A 24,407-nucleotide genomic window follows, 5' to 3' on the forward strand; every position below is an offset into this window, starting at 1 on the left:
CATATGTGCAAATACTTCTGGCACTGTACATCACCATGCTGTTATTAAAACAAATTCAAATTGTTGAACCATTACAGAGGGGTCACTGGACATTTTGGTATGTTCCACTTGAACCAAAAGGAAGGCTTGTTACTGCTGCATTATTTTCCATTACAATTTAATAGCACCTTCTTAAACTGTTACAAATAATGCATAATTCAGAGCTTTGTCACACTGCAAAAAAATAACCTCAAAACTGCAAAGAGTCTGGTTTTGCCCATCCTGGACAAACCTGTGCGCTTACATCAAGCCACATATCTGACGTGATGAAATAAAAATATTTTTTTTGCTTACACTAAGCTTGTGTTTTGTTTGGCATACATTTTCTTTATTTGCCATTTGAATCTTTCTACAAAGTGTTACAATATTTTACAACAATGATTTACATATGTCTTATAGGACGTATTTAAAAAACCAAACAAAATACGAGTCAAGTTCACCGAACAAGTGCAATTCACCGAAAGAGGCTGCAGTGCAGAAGTGCGTCTGTGGCTGAGGAGAAGCTGAGGATCTCAGAGCGGAAGGCCTGAAGGTTGTTCTTCACGGCCTTCAGTTGGCTGCTCTGTGCTTTGGTCTTGTACCTCATAGCCAAGAGCTTATCTGCCAGGTAGTGTAGCCAAAGTACATTGGAATGGGGGTTATACTCACTCCAGCAGTTACTGAGAGAGAGAGAGAGAGAGAGAGAGGGGGGGGGGGGGGGGAGAAGAGGTAGAGTATTACCATCAATTGATGCTCTTTTTTAATCATAATTTAAAAAGTCAAAAATTACAGTCAACTTTACTGCAGCTTAGGGGTGGGCGATATGGGGGAAAAAAAATTTTAAGCACAATTTTTTTTTTGCATAAAATCACGATTTCGATTTTTTATCACGATATTCCATCCCAAAAAAAATGGGGGGCTACAACACTTTCTTTCTAAGCAGATTTTAATGAGTGACACTGATAAAGTGCACTATTGCACTAAATATACAATATTTCCCAGCACGTTAAACTTAATAAAGTTAAATTTAATATTTATACATATAGTCAAAATGATTCGAAATAATTTGCTTTTTTATCACATTATTTAATGGTTGTTTATTTTCAAAACGCCCAATCTTAACGTCTTCACGTTCTCTCATGTTTCGTCCTGGAATTACAAGAGGCTCGTATTTGTTAACGTAATACAAGAGAACTGTTCAGTCAGATAGATATTTGTTGTGAAACAAAGTAGTTACAATTTCAAGCATTTTCAAGTACTTTAGCCTAAATCTCAGCACTTTTCAAACCTGAAACACAAAGCAACATTAAAATTCATCAGGTAAAAATTCATCCTTCCCCTGTTTTTGAGGGGTGTTTCTTTATACTATCACATATCATTTTAAACAACACTGCAAAGAATGCGGAGTGACGCAGAAAGTTTAAGTACCGTTTAAATGCTTTCGCCGTTCGCGGGGGTTCGTGTGAGATGTGCGGAGTCGCGCTCTACGGTCACTCGCGAAAGTATAAGCCACCGAGGCCTGGCTGCCCCCGCTGCCCGCATTGTTTCACTTTCGGCATATTCCTTGGGATGCCTACGTCTCAAGTGATTAAAGTGAATAAATTTGTTGTACTGGCATCGGACGTTTTTACATGTTCTTTGCACACCTTACATATCGCTGAAGTTTGGTCTTGGTCAGTGGAAGAAAATCCGAACCAATTCCATATTACAGAGGTAAATTTCCTCTTCGTTACCAGTTCCTCGGTTTGGCTTTCAGCCATGGTTGCCCACTTTTAGTTTTTACAAACACAACATAGAGGCGTGGAAGATGCACAGTTCGCTGTGATTGGTCAGTCCTACGCCCTACGTCGGCCGCATCGGCGGGAAACAGCATTAAAAAAAGTCATTGCGCTGATTGGCAAATGCGATCTATACGATTTCTCTAATTTGGTAGATCGCCTCCAATTCTCCATTCGTCATCACCATTCACGATTTTATATCGTCATATCGCACACCCCTACTGCAGCTGATCATTAATTAATTCATTCATGTGCCGTATTTTGTCAATTGTGATTTTTACACCCCAATCGAAATTTGTCCTCCGCTTTTAACCCATCTGAACACACACACACACTAGTGATTACTAGGGGGCTGTGGTGCACACGTGCCTAGAGCGGTGGGCATCTCTAGCCCGGCGAGCAGTTGGGGTTAAGTGCCTCAAGGGCACCTCAGTCATGGCCTCAGGTCTGGGAATTGAACCCACGACCCTCCGGTCACAAGACTAGTTCCCTACCACCAGGCCATGACTGCCCCTATCATTGTGTTCACATACAGATGCATTTAATAATCTCCATTTTGTGGTTTCCAACTGACAAGAGTGCGCGTATATGGCCTAACTGGGGTCTGAGGTCATCTGTACCACGTATGAACTTTGGTGTTGGGGTCTACCGGACAGCCACCTACTTGTTCTCTTTCCTCATCAGGCGGTAGATTTCAAACTGATAGTCCCCCTGGCCCAGGAATAGCTCCTCGTCATTCGCTATATCACACGACACTGTCAGTCCGTCTGAGAGTGGGGATGCCGAAGTTGGACGGTGGTGGTGGGAACAGAGAAGAAAAGAAACAATCAGAATTCTAGAAAATTATAAGTAAAATAAATTAAATTAGCAATAAAAGAAACAAACAAACAGAATACAATATATAAATAGGAATATATTTTGAGAAATGTAGAAAGCTCTCTCTCTCACACACACACACACACACACACACACACACACTAGAGCTGGGCGATTAATCGATATAATCTATTAATTCGAATTTACAGTTAAGGACGATGTGTTTTTATGAAAATCGATTTTCTGAGTTTAAATTTTCACCACCGACGCTGCACTGTGGGCTCCCATAGTTCAATGAGTTTAGCACCTCCCACCCATCCACCCTCAACACACACACACACACACACACACACACACACACACACACACACACACACACACACAAACGTGACGGCGGAGCTTGTGCCCAAGAAAAGAGCACCTAGCTCCGTGATCTGGAGTTGGTTCGGTTTTGCGGCGTCAGACGTAGACCAAACAAGTCCTCACTGTAAGGTGTGTTTGAAACCGATAGAGGGAGAGAGCGAAGAGTGCTATTGTTCAGTTGCGTTGTGAATAAAGTTTCCCTCCGCGGGATATTGTGGATTAAGCAGTTTCTGCCTCGGTTACCGAACCCGCTTCAATGGTTTATACTTTCGCGAGTGACCGTAGCGCGCGGCTCCGCACACCTCGCGCAAATCTGCGCGAACGGTGGCGGCAGGGTTGCCAGGTCCTACAAAAATATCCCACACAAAATCAGGGTAAAACCCGCCCTTCAGAAGCCTAAACTAGCCCAAAGCCCAAAGTTGTCAAGGGGAGGCGGGGCGATGTGGCGAGTGTAAGTTGTCGACGGAGAGGGGGGGGGGGGGGGGGGGGGGGGGGGGCAGTGTGTAAAATGGAGACAAATTAAGTATTATATCGCGATCCATTCTTAGTGGTGACTTGTAACTCCCGTGGTAGCCCAACTCAAAAGTATCCCAAAAAACCTTATCCCCCGACCCCAAAATTTTTACCCACGGCTGGATTTTCAAACAAGCCCAATTTGGCGTGAAAACCGCAAACCTGGCAACTATGGGTGGAGGCGTCCGAAACGATATGTGGTAGTATAAAAAACACCCCTCAAAAACAGGGGAAGGTACATTTACCTGACGAATTTTAATGTTGCTTTGTATTCCAGGTTTGAAAAGGGAATTTAGGCTAAAGTGAGGGCAGCCCTGTTCTTAATCAGAATGTAGACAGCGTGACTGTCAGTACGCAACATGCAACAATTGTTAAATTGTATTTGTTTTTTATTAAACAGGGTACCAAATTATTTATATCTATTTATTTTTTGAGGGTGTGTTTTATTTATTTTAAGTTTGAGGGTGCATTGTGTTAGTGCTTAAACTATGTTGGAGAAAGCCTTCTAAAAGTTACTGAATGTTCTCACTTGTTTACAATTGTTTTTTGCTTGTTTCTGGTTGCACTTTAATCCCAAAGGGGAAATTTAAGTGAAAAATAAATTACAACTTTTTTTAACCATTCCTTCGTCATCTGTAGTTTTTTAGTAGAGGAAAATAAATCTATTAAAATCGAAAATCGGATTTAAAAAAAATTAATCGAAGATTTTTTTGGAGGGCCATATCGCCCAGCTCTAACACACACACACACACACACACACCCCCCGAAACACACCAATCTCCAGTCTTGAGAGGGAGTAGTCTATGACGTTGACGTGAACTCCTCGTGTATCTACAGAGTGTACTGAGCCATTCAGTATAAACTCATTATTCTTGTGCTTGGTGGTTTTCACCAGGATATTTCCCCAATGCAGGTCTCTACAGAAAAAGAATGACATCACACTGCACTTAAGTCGCATATCTCAACAGTCACCCGAGGATTTCAATCAGGTTCTGTAACAGAGAACAGAGTTTGAGGAGCTTCAACTCTCCAGATAGTTCCTGAGACACCATATTACCATTTTTACTGCATCATTTGAACAGTTCCTTTCCAAAACCCATATTATGAGGTGCATCATTTGTCTCTCAGGTGGCTAGTAAAATCCTTTTACTTGTATTTAACAGTGCTTAGGAGAGCAAAAACATTAGCTAGGTTCTGTCTGTAATGGCTGTTATGTCTGTAAGAATCATGGTTCAACAGGTCAGTGTGTTTGTGAGATTACCTGTGTTCAAAGCACAGGGCCTGTTCAGCTACTGCCAGTGCAGCTGTGACCTGGTGTAAAATACTTTTGGCTTGGGTCATGGAGGAGAGCTGCGCGCATGTAAACAAACAAACACACACACACACACACACACACACACGACATTTGATTAAGGTTGCCTTTTCAATATAGGGCAAGGTTAGATGTCAATGAATGCCACTGACCATATGAGTCAGTTGAATCAATGTACATATGATACATCTCTACGCAGCGGTGAAGACGTAATTATAGAAACTGTGTGAATGTATACCTTTCCATTCATGTTCTCCAAATCGCTGCCTCCAAACTCAAACTCAAGAATCACAAAAAGCTGATCTTCACCAAAGAAATCTGGGCACATACACACATGTTCTCATTAGCTCCTAATTATTTTAACCGAACATTAAAAGGCTTGTGTGTGTGTGTGTGTGTGTATACATACATACATACATATAATATAAATACATATAAAATATATATATAATAGAATAGAATATCGATCTCCAGATTGATCTCGGAGATTAGAGGGGTCAGATAGAAATATCCTTAATCAACATCACTCATTTCAATTATTTCTAGCAAAAGCAAAGCAAAAGTTTGAATAGACCTGCCTCTGTGTAGTAATGGAGAACAGTAATACCATTATAACTGCTGATAGGTGAAGTAAGATCTCATTATAATGACACCAGATACTCTTGCTCAGACCAATGCACTATGGAAAGATGATGAAGGCGGTGTGATGGTGCAGGTAATGTTCTGGTGGGGAACCTTGGGGCCAAGCATTCATGTGGATGTTACTCTGTGCAAGATCACCTGAACTTTGTCACACCAAATACACCCTACTGCTATTAGGCAACGCTATTCCCCAACACCAGTGATCTCTTTCAGCAGGATGATGCACCCTGTCACACTACAAAAATTGTTCAGAAATTATTTCAAGAACATGATAAAGTTCAAGGGCTGACCTGGCCTCAAAATCGCCCCGATTAAGCTGAACAAGAATCTATGGTAATATAATAAGTCTAATCCATGGAGGGCCACCTCACACCTTTAGAGGACTTAAAGGATTTGCTGCAGGATGGAGCAGGATACATCCAGAGGTCTCATGGATGAAATGGCTTGATGGGTCAGAGCTGTTGTAGCAGCATGAAGGTCACCAACGCGACATTAGGCAGGTGGCTTTATAGTGATGATCAGTGTAGGTATCTATGTACATTATGCATACATATTTGTGTGCACACGACAGAGAGATTGTGTGTGAATTATCTTACCGGGGCGGTCATTCTCAGATCCCTTCTCCTGGTCAAATTTGTCCCAGGCTCTGAGCAGAGCCCAAGGATAACACCCACGCACACAGTGGAGACTGAAACAACAGTGACATCACACTCTACAACATGACACACCCACTGCTTCTAAACTTGAAACTGACAGTGAACTAAGAGAAAACGAAAGGCAAACTGAAGATGCATCTTACTCGTTGAGTCCAATGAAACCGTTTGTTTTGTTTGTCTCCTTGGAGTTCAGGCTACTCAGCTCTCTGTTGGAGAATATTAAATTAGTGGTCATGGTCATGCATACAAAAAAATAGAGGAGCAAAATGATCAAATCTATCTCCACCACACAAAGCAGGACCATAATAAAGGTCCCATTTAATGCCTTCTTCTTAAAACAGGTCAGTTAGGTGCAACTAGGGGTGACCTGCAATAGTCGCTGATTCGACTATAGTCGACTATACCCCCTAGTCGACTATGAACGTCATAGTCGAATGTACCATTCTAACTGTATGGGAGTGCCCAATGCTGCCAAGAATTAGTTGTTACATGAAATGTCTTTGTTTTTGTTATATAGAGCCTTTTGTCAAATAAAATCATCCTTTTGGTTGAGCTGTGTGGATGAGGCAGTCTCTAAAAACTGAAGACACAGCTAAAAGTAAAGCCAATGATCTGGGCAACTGAACACCTAACATCAGTTATTACCTGCAGATACTACAGAATACTAGCCAGGTTAATACCATCAATACCATTAATACAACAATAGCACATCTGACCAAAAGTCACTTTTTTAAAGTGCCTATATAAACATTTGGTTAACACATTACATTGTTCAGCTTAACAAAACTAGAACAGACTAGAACAAAATACCATAATCACTTCAAACTATCTATTTGCAGAACAACATATTGGGTACACAAACCTTGTGCTTGTTTAGAAGCTACAAATAAATATAAAAATTTTGGTTTTTACAATTGTCATCGCATTCTCATGGATAACCTATGACTATTAGCATTAGAGTAGTTATTAGCATATGTTAGGATACTAAAAACATATGAATGGCTTGAGGTTTAATAATAATATAAAAATCGTACTTGGAAATAATGATTTCATGAAGAATTTCACCAAATGTTTTTTGTGGTTCTCCGTTGACTTTATGACAGCCCTCCACTGGAATAATCTGTAATGTTACACATAAAAATAACTCATTACGTATTACACTAGAGCAATACCCAATTAAGTTCATAGATAAATTTTTTAACAAAGGATACTTAGTTCTGCACAAACTCTGAATCAGGCATGAAAATGGGTCAGGGGTTAAAAAGGTGAGAAGACCGGGGTGCGGGGCATGTGACGTCATGGGGATACGGCGACGGGGCGTTGACATGTGACGTCATGGGTATACGGCGACCTTGGGGGGGGTGGCTGCTGGTGTACGGGGATACAGCGACAGGTGATGTCAAATATTACGGAGCCCGTAAGGTGACATCATGTAAAAAATATAATAACGCGTGGCCACGACTTAATAACGCGTGCGAACGAGATAATTAACGCGTGCGAACAAGATAATTAAGTATTACTTTATATAAAGCCAGGTTTACCTTCCTTGGGCAGTCAGTTCGCGAACATCCCTGGGATCTGCTTGCTTTGCTGTGAAAAAATAAACTTTGTTGCCGCGTGTGAAAGGCGACATTAGTATCTCGTTCCCACGCGTTAATAAGTCGTGGCCACACGTTATAAATTTTTTTTACATGATGTCACCTTACGGGCTCCGTAAAATATAGTAAAATCCATTAAAAAAAAATTTTTGACTGTCATGTCAATGGATTCAGTGTATGGAGCCAGATCCGTAAACGCGATAAGCTGCTTTCGCCATTCCGGATGGCTCAGTCAAAACCATTACGTCTTAATGAACCAATAAATACATCAGCGGCGAAAATGAGTGTAAAAATACCAGGTTCACGTGTTTTTATTTTCTAACATGGGCTAAAGCACAGGGTAGACTCAAACGACAAGCGTTTACAACTTCATCTTCAACCTTTTCAGCCCTGGCGCGAATGTCCTCACCCGTCCCTCGATTCACCAGTTACAACTACAGACACACTAGAAAAAAAAATCTTAATTCTTATTTTATGTCACCGTTAACTACACGGGGTTGACGCGAACTTAATAGGCCCATCTATCTACCTATTTATCACAAGAGCTTGTGGCTAGATCTGACAGTGTTCAACGCTGTAGCGAACGGCAGTAACTTTGTTTTACCGCAAAATATGAAAACGATTGAAACCATTAATAACCCAATTAAATCCACTGGGAAATGTACGCTCTGGTAAATGTAGTGGTAAATGTACGATGTGGTAAATGTAGTGGTAAATGTACGATGTGGTAAATGTAGTGGTAAATGTACGATCTGGTAAATGTACGATCTGGTAAATGTAGTGGTAAATGTACGCTCTTCTGCCTTGTCCCCGGTGTAGCACTAGGTCTTGCTTCTCGTCCCGCTTAGCAGTAAATGAATAACATGAATGAAGAACGTTCGTATGATTGAAACGCAATTTGGCCTCTATGAAGGTTCTGGGCGGAAACTGCTGGCCACTGTCATTGAAATTGCCGATTTCGGAAGTGCTCCGTTTGCTTATTATGTCAATATGATGATTAATACATATAATCTCCCGACCCCCCCCCTTCCAAACAAAAAACTCATCGGATCTACACGATTCCCGTAGGTCACCCTTTTCAACTTCAAAACGGCGAATTTCGCCGAAAGGTGACAGATTTTCATGCCTGTGAATGTAAAAAAAATCTCCAATAAAAGTCTAAAACCTGCAGATTGATTTACTGTTTTCCCCTGCTGCAGGTCGAACGTCAAATGACTGATCTAACAAAGAAGATAAAGGCTAGCGCACGCTTTGTGTTAGCATGAGCTCAGTGTGTATCCAGCTGCTCAAATCTGGATGTGGCGAAACACAAACCCTTAATTGGCTCACACTGCTCTACAACAAAAGAACAGAGGGACTGGGCCAGATCTCTTATGGCGCATTTCCACACGGGCCTGCTTGGCGCGGTACGGTTCGATTCACGACGGTTTGTGAGTGTTTCCATTAGTACCAGGTACAAGTTTGCAGATACCTTCAGGTACTTTTTTCGTACCTACTCGCTCGAGGTTCTAACCGTTCCAAAGCGGAAAACTTCTGTGACGTGGAAGAACAGCATGACACTGATTGGCCAGGGAGTGTCGTCACAGGAGAGCGACTCCTCCGCGGTGTTGTGGTCGCATACAAATGATGTCACGACACTACAACCCGCGCGCCAACAGTGACTCCACCCACATTGTGGTGGTCCACCATTGTAATGGAAATACAACGCGACCGTACCGCTCCGTTGCGAATCGATCTGTATCAAACCGTACCGCACCAAGCAGGCCCGTGTGGAAATGCGCCATTAGACTGGACGGCACTGCTTTTACTCATCAGGGAATAGAGAAAAGCAAGTGATCACTCCCTGGGGTCAGTGTGGCGAGTGCTCTAACAAACACAAAAGACAGTAGCAGTGTTCACACTGCACTTCTGACCCCATGACCCTGCACCTGCTTCTCCAGCACCCTCAAGAGCTCCTCAGCTTTGGACGAGTTCCTCAGCCTTGATTTGTGCTTTTACGGCAAATTTCTGCTGATTATTTTCTGGTTTGTTATCCTGACACAACAAGCACAACCCAAGGTCACAAGAAAGCAGCACCGATTGTATTATGAAGTCTGCGCACACCTTAAGGGCCACGGTCTGGTTGGAGTCGTCCACGGTGGAGAACACCTCTCCGAAAGTCCCTTCTCCAATCTTGCGGCAAAGATCCATACGCTGGGGAGGAATGCAGCGCTCGAAGGAGAGAGGGCCGTCCTGGTGACACTCCAGATATACTTTCTCTGCGTCGCTGATGTCTTCGTCACAAACGGCCTGCGTCATCAGCAGATACACAGAGTGTCTGAGTAAGCATGCTAAAAAGCCACCCGTGTCCGGAGCGATAACAGAAAGAATACAGAAATGCAGTTCTGTGATATATGAAACGTTATGTATATAAATAAATAAATAAATAAATAAACAAATTGTAAAGGTGGAAGACCATCATGTTATACTCTAACCATAGGGGTGTTTGTCAGGGTGGTCCTGGGCAGGCGAGACGAAGCAAGTTTAGACAAAGGTGTGCTGAACAGGTCCAGACTGGTGTCCATCCCACATGGAGACTGCAGTTTGGACATAGCCAGCCACCGAGGGGTCGGAAAGGCTACAACACAAGTACACACACACTCCACCATCAGCGGTGTTTAAACTCCTGTAACACCACCTTAACACCACAGAGTGGTGGTCTAACGAGCGCCTGCGTGGTGCGTACCCACCTGTCTTCTTCTTGTGTATGGACAGCGCGGCTTTGAGCCGCCCCCAGCTGTGTGTTGTGAGTGCGTCTGGAGTGAAATTGGCCAGAATGGAGGAGAGGTTCAACTGCTCTGCTCTGACAGGGGTCACGGGCAGGACAAACCCACTGGTTCCATGCATCCATCCATAAGACTCCTATGTTTAAAAATGAACATAATGCAAGTAAATAAATGTATACAAAAGATTAACAAAATGATTACTCCCACACAGGTATTCAAATGTTACCCCAGTGTGTTTCTGTGCTGCAGCAGGTAGGAGGTCGTTTAGAGAGCTGTCTACTGGTTTAGGCCTTGTGGTGCTCTCGTTTTTCCTGTGCTTTCGGTTCTGCTCTACCTTCTTCGACCAGCGGGTGGCGCTAAGTCCGCTCACACAGGCTTTGCGGCCAGTGCCGTTGCGGTCTCTCGGTGCGAGCATTTTACCGGGAGCCGCGCCAGGCTCGGGGGACGAACCAGAACGCAGGAAAGAAGCAGACAGGCGTCTCCTCAGCCCAGCCGTCTGCACTTCGCTGCCAGACAGCGACTCCACACCATGATGGCTCAATTCCGGAGGGTTTTTCAGAGGAGGCACGTCGTGCTCGGCCCTGCAGTCACTTCCAGACTCTGGAGGGAGCGGAAGGGCGACCCAGGCGTCTCCAGGACCCTTCTGGGCCCGGCGGAGGATGCTTGGGTCCAGGGGCCGGAGAGAGACAGTGAGGCAAGAGGACAGACACTCCACTTTAAGGCAGTCAACAAGTGCTGGGAGCTCAAGCGCAGATGGGGCAGACGGAGAGGATGTGGACGAGGTGAGGCAGAGGGGTCGGACGTCAGGGCAGTCTGAGGAGAGGTCACGGCTCTGGTGGCCATGGTAGGCAGTTATAATGGAAGGCTCTGTTCGAACATGGGGTGAATCTGTGACGTGTGCTGCCTCTATCTCGCTACAACTTTGTTTTGACGGGTTGCTCAAGATGTCCATTTCCTCCAACAAGACCACACTGCCCATGGAACAACACCTGTAAAGAAAGACAAGTGTCACTGACGCCAAGTACCCCTCTGACATAGTAACCCAGCTGAAGATTTTTACCAGTGAACTGTCCAACACAGCTAAATAATGTAGGTTATGGCAAACCAATGTGGAAAACAGTGAAACCCTTAATATACAATCATTCATGAGCTAGACTGCATTTAGCAATATCAGAAAAATGTATTTAAATATAATGTATAAATAAATAAATAAAGCAAACATGGTTAATTAGTGAACTAAATCCTCATTCCTTACAGTGCCAACTGTATTAGTCATGTAATTATTAATTCCTACAATAACATATGTAGGCAAAGGCAAAACTCTGTGCCCTTATGCTAATCTGCACAAGTGACAACCTACCATGACACCACTATGAAATATTTTGTGCATTATAGAAGACTTAGGGTTTGATTACACCCTTTTGCTTAACTGAACAAAGTAAATGATGTATAACTTAAATCATACAATAGATTATTATAATCATACAATAGATCTGAATTAGCTTTTTTCCCCACAAATGTATTATAAAAATGTGTTAGAAAATGTATGGTAATACATGATAAACTTTATGAGGTTTGCTCATATTTTCAAGTCCATGTGCATCATAAACATATTTCTCAATAGGCAACAAATCTCCCCCAAAATTCCCCACTTTATTATTGATGGAAATGTTAAACCTGTAAAAGTCTAGTGCAAGTTTAACTGTAGTTTTAGGACAATATTACCTCAGAGAGATAAGCTTTGGGTTATGATGCTTTTGAGAAAACCAGCACTGAAACTCAGGACACAGCTGACTCCTTCATAAACCCACCCACACACACACACACACACACACACACACACACACACACACACAGATCAAACTTTGCATTAAAGCAACTCACTGCTCCTTTAGCTGCTCCACCAGGACGTCCAGGTGCGCCTGAGCCGACACTAATCCAGTTCTCCTGCTCTTCTGATCCTCCCCATGGTCCCTCTTGCTCTTCTCGGGCTCCTCCTCAGACTCTTCCGTCCCATCTCCAAATCCACCGATCTTCTCTGCTTCCCGCCGTTGGTGTGCTCTGTTCGCCGTGAACCTCGCGAGTGTCCTGCGAGAACGGCGGGAGTGTCGCCCGGTGTCGCCTGGGTCATGTTCAGCCGGGGGCCTGTATGCCTCGTCGCAACTCAAGGATGAGATTTCACTGACGGACGGTTCGAGGAGGCGCAGGTGCCGGGCGAAGGACAGGGACGGAGTGCTGCAAAGCAGCGGGCGCTTCCCACCCTCCCTTCGCTCCTCGCCATCGTTGAGCGAGATCTCACGCAAGGCGGTGCCCGATCGAGTCTGAGGGTTGCCAAAGGACTCGGCGGAAGGCTTAGCATCGGAGCTTTCCAAATAAAACTCTTCCCGGATGGCAGCCTGCTTACGTCTGGTGACACGCCGGGCAAAAGAGACAGGGTGGACAAACTCTCCAGATGAATTCAGAGTTCCGTTGGGGGTTCCAGACTGAGAGAGATAGGGTGAAAAGTGAGAAAAAAAATTCTTCTCCACAGTATACAAAAGTTTTTTTATTATTTTATTTATTTGTCCCCTAATTCATAGAAACAAGATGACAAGACTATTCAATAAGACTTAAGTAGGCTAATTAGTGCTCTCTTTATAGGTCACCCTTTGCTTGCCTCTCTTAACAGTACCCGCCCAGCCATAAGGCTGTCTGACTCTTACACTCCGTTGTGTGGTGTGCTTCACAGACTGGACCAGCAGGGCTCTCCTGCGACGTGTGACGAACCTGCCCAGAGGGGCCGGACCAGCCGATACTCGTGCCCTAAGAAGAAAAGGGTAAATGTTTCCTGTATCTGATCCAGAATCAGAATCGCCTTTATTGTCATTATAATTTACATTAAAATGAAATTTGATTCTACCCCAAGGTGCTTGCCAGTACAGTAAATACACACACAACAAATCTGTAAGTCGAGGTAGTGCCACATATACAAATGGTTCGTATATTGCTTGCGTGATATTTTGAATATTGCACAAGCTATTTTACAATGTCTGTTACAAATATTGCACATATTACAAATATTGCACGTGGGAAGTATTTTACATGGGTTATATTTCACATGGCTTGGGAATTTACATTATTACTGTTATTTACATTATTACTGTTATTTACATGTTATTTAGTGCAGCGATGGCTCTTGGGTAGAAGCTGTCCCTGAGCCTACTTGTGCGAGTTTTGTGCATCCAAAGCCCATCACTGTGAAAAGCTACAAAAATGAACCTCGGAAAGCGACTTACTCTGCATGTTTGCCTTGAGGAACTGTGCTTGGGCTAGGGGCAGTGGAGGGTTTAGGCCGTGTCACAAAAGACTCGTCATCGCTGGAGCTGAAAACCACCTGCTTCTTTGTCTTCTTCCTCCTCTTCATCATCTGCCCTCTGGGCAGTTCACTCTTGCTGGCTGCAAAGGCGTCCATGCCTGGTCGCTTTCTTGTGACTGCAGCCCTTTTCACTGGGTTAGTGCTCATGGTCCTTCTGCATTCAGAAAATGATTATGTGAGGCAGATGACAAAAAGGTAAAAGGGAAGATCTTGAAGATTCATTTCAACATCTAAAGGACTGAAGTCAAAGTTGCAATGTTAAAGACTGTAACTGAAACGCCTACTTTTGGTGGGGGCCAGAACAATTTCTACATGAGCATCACCCCGGGACTCATCAGCTTTTTTAAAAAAAGTGCAAATCTTGTACATGTCCCCAACCTGGAAGATGTGTCCCGAACAAAATTGTTTTCATCGTCGCTTTCCTGTTCCCTCATGGCCATAATTGCTCTTTTCTTGGCCACCCGTGATGTCCTGGAAGCAACTGAAGTCATGTTTTCATTTTTTCTCCTGAAACATCAAAAACATTAAATATGAATATAATGGTGTTCTGCGATTGCGGTGCCTTTTATTTGAAACAGACCACACATGTAAAGATCAATTTAAATAAGAAACAACACACAATAAACAACAAATAAAGCAATACACCACATGCATGCATGCAGAACGTTACCGTTTCTTGGACGTTTTATGTTCTGGGGTAGACAGATCAGACGACAGCGTGCTGGAGAAGGAGAAAGCTTGTTTCCTCAGTTCAGGCGAAAACCAGCGCTCCACCTTTCGCTTCTGCCTGCCGTATGTGTTCAAGTACACGGACCGCTTGTGCCCAAAAGCGCTCATCTTGGCTTTACGTATCTGCTCCCGCCCCAGCAGGGTAGACTGAAACGTTATAAAGCACACCATCAGTCACGGGACGAACAGTAAAACATCCCACCACCATGTTCAATTCCCCCCTGGGATCAATACAGTCTCTTATGTATCTAATAGCACGCTGGACCATGAAAACGACTATGCAGTTAGTCACCGTAGTAACATAAACCACCATAACGTCAGTCAGTTAGCCTGCTAGCTGACTAGCTAAATACCGGTTCTTGTTAGAAAGGTATCTTCTAAATCAGCTAGGTTCGCAATGGATTAAAACATTGATTTAAAAAAGCAACGTAGAAAGCGAACACACACGTTACAAGGGCGCACAAGCTAAATAGTTACATAGCCGCCATTAGGTTAGCTGGGTTAGCTTGATTAGCTTGCTAGCCATTTTATGACAGACAAGAGAAACACAATGACGCTTTTGCCGGGCTAGAACCAGCTAATCTAGTCGATAAGTATCAAAAGAAAGAAAAAGTCACCTCTAAATGATCTTCCACAAGCAGTCTTTTCAACAGCTAAGGACTTTAGATATTAGCTAGCTGTCAACTTCATTGCTTTTGTTTGTGAATTAGTACAGGGCCGTTTACAGCGAACCAAACCCACCTCGACCCAAGCGAGCCGCTCTCCGTTCAAACTGTAGCAGGCTTCTGATTGGCTGCAGGCCTCGGTCACGGAGTGGCGCGTTCAAGAGCGCCAGAACACACGTCTTTAGATAGACTTGTGTTTTTAATATCACAAAGATTACGATCTATTCAAGAGGAACAAGCATATTTCAAATTGGTTTTAAGATTGCATATACTTAAATGATACTTAATACAAAAAACACTTTGTAAGTCGCTCTGGATAAGAGCGTCTGCTAAATGCCGTAAATGTAATACTTAAGTTTTAGACCAATTTCAAAGTTGCTATTTTAAGTAAAACCCTCGAAGCGTACTTTTTACATAAAATAATTAATATTTTTTTTAGAAAATCCTAGCACATACTAAAAACAATGAACGATGTCTGACAATTGTGAAATTTCCACTTTTTGGGCCCTCTGAACCTCATTGAAAACAGAATCGTCCTTTCTGTAATTGTCTTAATATGGTTTCACACATAACTTAATGATAGAATGTTAGCCTGGCTGACAAATTATACTAGCAAAATAGTATAATGGACTCAAGTGTTCTTGGACACCTGCTACAAAGAGCCTGATGGGGAGGTGCACCCACATGTTCAAGAGGTGTAGGAAAAACCTGGTGATCATGGCACTTATGAAAAACAGAATTTCAAGTAATATGTACATTACACACATATTTTGCACAGTTCCAGAAATATATGTTTCACTCCCCAAGTTCAAACAATCCATATATGGAATACAGTATGCAATTCCAGTCGGTTTTGAAATCACATTTTTCTCTGATGTCACAACACTCTAATTTACATATCTCTGCCCATTCTCCCTACAACAGTTTATGCCTTTCCACTTACATTGCAGTTGCCAGGCAGGTTTGAGTTTGGAATGTTTTTTGAATAACAATACAGCACAGTTAATCAAAAAAGAACAAATTTATTGAATGTTTTAGAGGCACAGTAACAGAAAAGGCCTGCCTCCTCACCGGCTTCTACAGATGCACGATAGCGAGCATCTTCACAGGCTGCATCACTGTCTGGTACAGCTGCTGCTCCACCTGTGACAGCAAGGCTCTGAAGAGGGTGGTGAAGACAGCAATGTCCATAATAGGCAGCAAACTCCCTGCTCTTGAAGACATATATGAGTCTCGCTGCTTGAGGAAAGTCCACAGAATCCAGAAGGACAGCAGTCATCCAGCACATGGGCTGTTCACCTTACTGCCATCAGGCAGGAGGTATAGAAGCATCCAGGCCAGAATGACCTGCCTAATGAACAACAGTTTCTACCCACAGGCTATCAGGCTCCTGAAGAAGATGGGGGATAAATGACAATATATACTCCCTCTACACACTCAGCATTACATCTGGTACATCTAAGCCTGCATCACTTTACACTTTACAGCACTAGGTCACTTTTCATCACTTGATCACTTCCCGTCACTATCATCTACTTTCTGGTGCTATTTGATCAATGTTACAGTATGTATGTTACAATACAAAACACTAAACTAAAACTGTCTATTGTGTATATTTGTCCATATGTACATCTTTAAAAAGAAATTTGCAGATTTTTTATACATATTTAAGCTTTTAGTGTAATTCATTATTTATTTATTATATTTGTCATTTGCACTCATTTCATGTAGTGCAAATGACAAATAAACCTGAAACTTGAAACTTAAATTACAAGGGTTAGAGACAGGAAATTGTAATGTAAAAATAATTATGACTGCTACAAGTCAGACCTTTACAACATGTCAGACCTCTACAACAGAAGTAAAACAGATATAACACATCAAACATATAATACACAAATCAGACTCTTCCAACATGTCAATCTCTACAGCGCGATACATACCTCTAAAACAGAAATAAGACCCCTACAACACAAGACAGACTTCTACAACACGTCTGATATCTACAACACAAGATGTATACAACATATCTCAGACCTCTACAACAATAAAACATATCTGGACAACACAAGAAGACCTCTACATGTAAGACTACAACACTAGTCATGCCCCTACAACACTAGTCAAACCTCTAGAACATATGACAGACATCTAAAATCAGTAGGCAGACCCACCCTGCCTTCTTCCTTCATATCCATCCCTGAGATGGCCAAGGTGGCAGCTTCCTCCTCCTCAGAGGCGCTGCAGAGTTGCTCCATGTCCTGGTGCTCTGGAGAAGGGGACTCCCCAGCATCAACACTGCCTTCGTCCCAATACTTCATCTCCTCTGGGAAGAACGGAGTCTCGGAGGAGGGCTGAGGGGAGCTTTCTTCGGGGTACCAGGGCTGCACTGTCTCCCCCTCAAATTCAGAGGAAAATCCCACCCTGGGGTTGTGACTGCTCCCACTTCCAAGGCTGGAGCCTCCCTGGGAAGCTCGATCAGGCTCTCCAGGCCCAGGAGCAACCCCTCCTCCTCTGACATGTGCGAGAAGAGCGAGAGGTTATACCAGTCTTGGTAAGCTCTGACATATTGGGATGAGTCCACCTCTGGGAAGGTGCATGCTCCCAGCACTAGAGCCCAACCGTACCGGGGACAATCCTATATTTAGATGACAGCTTTGCATGCTCTTGGTGCTAACCAGCTGAAGCAGCACTTATGATGCTTTTCCATCAGTCCTGAAGACATTCTCACACATGTACAGCACTTGTTGAATTAGGAATTAAAGTTAAAAATAAATAAAGCTGTTTGCTGAGGGTGCATTTAAAATGTTGTGTGTGTGTCTGTGTTGAAAATGAATTCATATATAATAAATTTACCAAATAATATGTTTTATAAACAAATTTAAGCAATCCATTACAGTAAAGTCCTTTTTTTACTATTAAGAACATGCATTTAGTCAGGTGTGTGCTACCTTTTGACTGATATATACTTGGGTGACCAGACTTCCTCTTTTACCTGGACATGTCCTGTTTTTGAGACTTTAAAAAGTGTCTGGGATTTTGTTTTCCTAGAGCTTAAAAAGAGTTTGGAGAAGCATTTCGTTCACAAACTAGTCCTACCCTCCTCTGCTCCATTCAGTTCACTTGAGTAACAGAAAGGGCAGTAGTGGTGAAACGGCCAAAAGTTGCCTTTAAAATAGGCAATAAAGCAGCCTATAAATGTTTGAACAACAGACATCTGTGAGGCAGTTCTTGTGCGCACTACGACATATATTCCTGTCAGCATCACAGAGGTAACCCAAGGTAAAGTGAAATTAACACAAGCGTGCTCACATAAACAGGCGCTTAGTCCGTTTTCACAATGAGAGGCCCATCAAGAGGATTTAGCACAGGCGGGCGGAAAGCTTGTGTCGGTTGTTCTTCCTTGTTTTGCCGACACTCCCCCCGGCCCACTGACCTCCCTTACTAAGCCCTGACCCCGAAAGATAGAGGCGTTACCATTGAGAAAGGCTTCTTTCCCCTGCGCTTTAATTATGCTAGCGTAAACTTCAGCTGACCCTGGAGATCAGGCGATGTGATATGTATTCGGTCTGGCAGTGCCGGAGCGCTTGAACTCGATGCACCGATAGCGATCAACCATTGGAGGGCAGTATTGTGCAGATGACTGTGTCTCCATATTGGCACGGTATTATGTTTTGACATCACGTTCCCTCACGCCTCTCATTCGTTTTGACCGTTTGTTCAGGGCCGTTTGGCTTGAAGCACTGAACTTCGTTGACAGACAGTGCCAAGCCGGGTTTGTTATGAGGGGATGTGCTTGAAATTGCGGAGACATGTTTGTAATCGTGTCTAAAGGTGAAAACACACATCCGCCAGGCTTGTCTGCACTCACTCCATTCTGAAGTCGTTGTTAGTAATGCAAAACAATTTCAACAGCCATTGAGAGAGAGAGAGAGAAAGAGAGAGAGAGAGAGAGAGAGAGAGAAAGTGAGTGAGTGAGAGGGAAAGAGAGAGAGAGACGGGGGGGGTGTTGTAGCTATACGCCGACAGAAAGAGATGAAATAAAAATTCACTGGGAGTTAACATTTCAAAAACAGGTAGACATGTATAGATAAGCAAGCAATTAATAAATACATTGAAAAAATACAGGCACAGTCTTTGCACCTGCAAGAAATACATACGGCGGTGAGTAATTTATATTTGCCAAAAACATTGGCGCTTTAATTTTAACAACACTAATTGGTTTAATACCGATACTGGTATACACTGGTATTGTAGAAATATGTACAATTAGTACATGGATGCAGTTTCGTCGTGAATCAGTGAATTTTCATTTAGTGACCAAAGTCAGTGTGCGCTACAAAACGGCGGCACTTAAGGGGACTCGGTGTTCGTTTGATTTAGACAGTCCTGGCGCTGAGTAACGTCGTGCACTGTACAACAATGTACAGCAAACTAATGCTACACAAATGTTCATAAATTAAGGGCAATTCGTGCATGTGTATTCATTTATCTATAGATGGCGGTGCGTGAGCACTTTTGCGCATTGCTCGTGCACTGTGTGTGTGTGTGTGTGAGAGAGAGAGAGAGAGAGAGAGAGAGAGAGAATTTGACGGTGGCTATACATGCATTGGAAATTCATTTCAGTTATATTTACCCACATGGATTAACCGTATTATCATAAAGGAAAGATGAGTCAAGCCTTTTGTGTATAGACATATATACATATAGGGTGTAAGTAGTTGAAAGTATACAAGCTCCTCCCCCTGGTGATGTAGTGATAAATCGGAACCTCCTTAATTACTAATTTCTTTATCCCAGTCCGAGATCACTACTGTTCTACAAGTTCCCTCATGCGTGCTAAGCCCTGATCCGGTCGCCCCTGACCTGCGCTTTTTAAACACAAAACCGACCGTCGCTGGATTACTCGGAATGGGAGATAAGAAGGAACCGACCATGCTACAGAGATCTACTTCGTTTAGTATTAAGAGCTTATTGCTTCCGTCGAAGGGTGACAAACAGGACTCAGGGCTTGCAGAGAAAAGAATATTTCCGTTAGTCTCCGAGTCGGGAAAATCTGTGGACCCCGCGGAAGCTGAATCTTTGCCGCTTGAAATCGAGAAAACAAAAGAAGGTGACGGTAAAGATGAAAGCGCGTCGGAACCGACAAAGACCGGGAAATTCGACAAACCCCCGTTCAGCTATAACGCGCTTATCATGATGGCCATTAGACAAAGCCCAGAGAAAAGGCTCACACTTAACGGAATCTACGAGTTTATCATGAAAAATTTTCCATATTACCGGGAACATAAGCAAGGGTGGCAAAACTCCATCCGTCACAACCTCAGTCTGAACAAATGTTTTGTTAAAGTGCCAAGACACTACGACGACCCGGGGAAAGGGAATTACTGGATGCTGGATCCATCAAGTGACGATGTGTTTATAGGTGGGACGACAGGCAAACTTCGGAGACGTTCGGCTACTTCCAGAGGCAAACTGGCGATGAAACGAGGGCTTCGTTTCGCACCACTTGGTTTGGGAATAAATGACAGGGCAAATAATCCTCTTTATTGGCAAATTTCGCCATTTTTATCGTTACATCATCCCCAATACAACAGCTCATCATCTGGATTTCTTAATCAGGGCCATAGTTACGGGTCCTTGCTCCCGGGAGTAGAACAGCTGGGTAATGGAGACATGCCACGGCCAATTCTTGGAAGTTCTACTGGCACTCTCGGTCTGACGAACACTTACGGGATGAGCTCGTCTCCAGTTGGGTTATTACAGGGACAGCCGGGTTACTTTGTCTCCGGGAGTCAACACCCGTCGCCTCTCCAGCAGAGCGCGCCTGGTTTCGGCGTGCCCGCGTGCTCCACACAGACCCTGCTATCGGACACTCTCAGAACAACTTTGCCGTCTTTCTCGCCAGGACTACCTAGCGCATTTCCAGGAATCTTGTCTCATCAAAAAAGGGTTACTCCAAACTCATTCCTAAACTGAATCGCAGCTTGAAAAGGAAGAAACCGAATAAAGCGATGGTAACCGAGAAAAATGCCAAACCAAGAAGCATTACATTAGGTCAAAGACTCTTGTGCTGTATGCCTCGCGGCCATACATTTATTGAAAAGTTCGTTTTGGGGTTTTAACTCTTTGTTACCTTTGAGCTAAGGCTACATATAGGTTTGCCAAAGGTAACGCTACAAGATACAGGCCCAAATTATTTATATACTGTTCAAATAATTCCAGGAGGCCTATTTTTAAGTTAATTTAATTTTTATATTTAAGGTAAAATGTATTTAAGTTTTTAATGCCATTGTATTCCTCCCTCAGTACCAAGAATCATATGATAATATAAATTATTTATGTAAATATGAATTGTGAACTTGCACGTCCTTTCGCCTTAAAACAAATCAGGGTAACTAAATAGAGTGAGAGAAGACATGCTTAGGCTAAAGCCCCTAAATTTCCTTACGTCAATTAGGCCTGCAGACTGCAATCATGTAATACTCTGCTGTATGTACTGTATATAACCAATAATACAACACGTTTTGGACAGGACTTTTTTACATCTGTGATTTGTTTATAAGCATATTACTAACAATGCTCTAATTTGTCGGTTCATGTTACTAAGGACTCAAGGGATGCATGGTTGTGCATATTATATCAGCATGTCAAACAGACACAACGTCTTAAAGTTTTAAAGTTTTCGTATTTTGAAGAGCTCTTGCCCGGACAACGTAGGGCAAACTAATCGCATTAAACAAACTAAGCCAATAACTTTCAAAATAACACATAAAGAAAATCTGACGAAATCAGCACGGCTAAACCCGCACCAGTTTTCTGTGATGAGTGTTAATAGGCTATATTTCATACAAATGTCATTTGAGTGTCTAGATCAACATTTTATATGCAAGTATTATTTGAACGCTTTTGCACTTTTATTTAGGCAGTTTTACGCTGTATGAGATGTTTGTTTTTGGTCGCTTGTCTGTGCTTTAAAATTACTAACTTGTTTAAAGTATAAGAAATTACATATTAAAATCTTTGTTTTACCAACTAGAAAAAATACCTGTTTCTATAATATTTTCAAGAATATGGCTATGCCCATCCTGCGCTGATTCACTAGCTAAATACTACCATTTCCAATTTCCAATCTAAATACTATACATTTCCAGCCTCCCAGGCGTTAGAATAACATGCTGAAGTCTACTCATTGAGTGTATTCGCACGAATACAGAAATTTATTTTCAATGTTTAATTTTCAAAAGCAGCCTACCGTTATATCGCAGTTTAATCTGAAACAAGGACAACCCCGATTCAATCGCTCAAAGCTGACAGTAATCCTCGTGTTTGTGGGACGAATGGACAACCATAGGATTAGCCTGTAATCTAAGTTAATGCCGGCGTATAAAGCCTGTTATTCCCTGGTACGAGTTTTATAATGAATTTAACTCGTATTTTTGTCGGACGTTAGTGTTAACATGACCTGCAACTGATAGTGAAGAATTATCATATGCCTAGTAAAAAGGCAGACATCCAAATGAACATATTGCTGATTTAACTGTACAATGACGTTTCAATGATTGTTATAACCATCTTGAATTTACAAAAAACATTACATTGTTTGTTAAAATGCTTTTTTGCAACTAGATCTAGTGTCTAGTTTGCGTGTAGCCCTTACAAAACCTTTCAAAACATTTCATGATATCTATTTGCAAATTTGAGCAGACTAGCATCCTATAGCCTAATAAAATCCACCGAGGTCTGCTCATCCGCTATAAGACGCTGCGTCATCTCCTCTGGTTAGCCTTGGCAGTCATAGACCTACATCTAGTGAATCGTGATCGAGCTAGTCTTTAAATAGCTATACAAACGTACAACAGACACATATGCACACCTAGTCTAGTGATATAAAAGAATTAAGCCTATGTTTTAGATCGTTTCAGGCGCAGACACATGTCAGCCTACCTTGGGGCCTACAGGCCTTCAAAACGAACGTGTTTAGGAACAGCAGGGCAGGAGACGTGTTATTTGCAACAATTGCAATTATTAGGCCTATTATTATATTATTATTATTATTATTATAAACCGTTAGTTACTAGTTAAAACGACATACCCTAAGTCACCGAATAAGTCACAGTATTTTGCGAATGACAGGTCTTTTCATGCTACCTGCGAAACATTTTACATAACACGAGAACTAGCGTATGGTAGGCAATTCACCATTTCATATACACCCTATAGGGTCCTATAGGACAGCCAGTACTTGCCCCCGTGTAAATAAAAAATATGCAGGTTAAAGCTAATTCCTTTAAATGATGGATGGTAGGCCTAGTGTTTCAACGGTGGCTTTTAAGAAAATGAACCAAGTATCTTATTCTTATTTCGTCAAGGGAAACGATAAATAAATTCAAACTCAGGTCAGCCTATAAGCAACCACGCACACAATATAAGGACGGTGTACGTGATGTAATCCACCTAATACGTGTATGCACAATGCACAATACAGTCTAATTTGTCGGAGTGCGTTCTAAAGAACAAAAAAAAAACGAACAACAATAACAACAAAACCCCAAAACAAACAAACAACAACAACAAAAACAAAACAAAACAAACCCACCAGGGCAGACTCCCGAATGCTCTGTAACGCCAATTGCATTGTTAACTAAGTTATGAGATAATTCGGTAGCGTATGAACGCTTTCCAGAACGCTAGCATGCTTCTTGTAGTAGGTCTACATAACTTCTTTCTTTATTAAACAATACGTCATTTAGGGTGTTTGTGTCTACAGCATAGATTCTGGGTAATTAAATAACAATCACCATTGGTTCGACGTTTTTACTGACATTTATTCAGTTCTGACAATTCCAAAAATCCAAACACACTCCAAAACAAGCTGCGTGACGATAACGAAATTCATTGTCATCAGCATCATCATCATCATCATCATCGTCATCTAAAGTTTTGTTAAACCTCTAACTGACTCAGGACAAATATAACAAGTGACAATGTAAAGTGACATAACCTCGGACCAACACTGTGATTTTGCGAATGACGAGCACCATTTGAAATTTTGTAATACCGGTTTTACCCAAACGTTTAGCACCTGGAACATTGATCCAAAATGTAATAGTTTTAAAAATGGATGGAGAATTAAGTAAATACACAAACAGAGGTCTGATCACAAAAATAATGAATAGTTGCTATTTTACCCGGAG

The 24,407-nt window shown here is 42.4% G+C and overlaps 2 protein-coding genes across 3 annotated transcripts; one reads left to right on the forward strand and one right to left on the reverse strand.

Annotated features, from left to right (window-relative positions):
- LOC143518570 (uncharacterized) lies at positions 1 to 18,681 on the reverse strand. Of its 2 annotated transcripts, XM_077011138.1 has the most exons (19): positions 18,523 to 18,681; positions 15,287 to 15,431; positions 14,487 to 14,692; positions 14,195 to 14,323; positions 13,737 to 13,970; positions 13,164 to 13,263; positions 12,346 to 12,944; positions 10,688 to 11,450; positions 10,426 to 10,597; positions 10,171 to 10,313; positions 9,800 to 9,985; positions 7,133 to 7,218; positions 6,242 to 6,304; positions 6,039 to 6,130; positions 5,039 to 5,118; positions 4,750 to 4,838; positions 4,263 to 4,405; positions 2,461 to 2,563; positions 1 to 698 (listed from the first exon to the last, which is right to left on the reverse strand). In XM_077011138.1, exons 3-19 carry the CDS (start codon positions 14,651 to 14,653, stop codon positions 494 to 496), a joined length of 3,354 nt encoding a protein of 1,117 aa, XP_076867253.1. In that variant the 5' UTR covers positions 14,654 to 14,692; positions 15,287 to 15,431; positions 18,523 to 18,681; the 3' UTR covers positions 1 to 493. The 2 variants fall into 2 exon arrangements, with proteins under 2 accessions (XP_076867253.1, XP_076867245.1); XM_077011130.1 differs by lacking the exon at positions 18,523 to 18,681 and having other exon boundaries at positions 15,163 to 15,321.
- Positions 18,682 to 20,031: 1,350 nt separating this feature from the next.
- Positions 20,032 to 22,326, forward strand: foxg1d (forkhead box G1d). Its single transcript, XM_077011151.1, has one exon. It carries the CDS (start codon positions 20,122 to 20,124, stop codon positions 21,187 to 21,189), a length of 1,068 nt encoding a protein of 355 aa, XP_076867266.1. The 5' UTR covers positions 20,032 to 20,121; the 3' UTR covers positions 21,190 to 22,326.
- Positions 22,327 to 24,407: the final 2,081 nt, after the last annotated feature.

This window comes from Brachyhypopomus gauderio, chromosome 1 (genome assembly GCF_052324685.1).
Source record: "Brachyhypopomus gauderio isolate BG-103 chromosome 1, BGAUD_0.2, whole genome shotgun sequence".
Lineage (NCBI taxonomy): Eukaryota > Metazoa > Chordata > Actinopteri > Gymnotiformes > Hypopomidae > Brachyhypopomus > Brachyhypopomus gauderio.

Bases quoted from the DNA above. Each gene is read 5' to 3' on its own strand.
- LOC143518570 (XM_077011138.1), bottom strand. From the start codon at position 14,653: ATGAGCGCTTTTGGGCACAAGCGGTCCGTGTACTTGAACACATACGGC. The intron at 10,598-10,687 runs GTAACATTTGAA...TTTTAAACATAG, and splicing joins CAGCACAGAAACACACTGGG to GAGTCTTATGGATGGATGCA. The intron at 10,314-10,425 runs GTGGGTACGCAC...CTTGTGTTGTAG, and splicing joins CATACACAAGAAGAAGACAG to CCTTTCCGACCCCTCGGTGG.
- foxg1d (XM_077011151.1), top strand. From the start codon at position 20,122: ATGGGAGATAAGAAGGAACCGACCATGCTACAGAGATCTACTTCGTTT.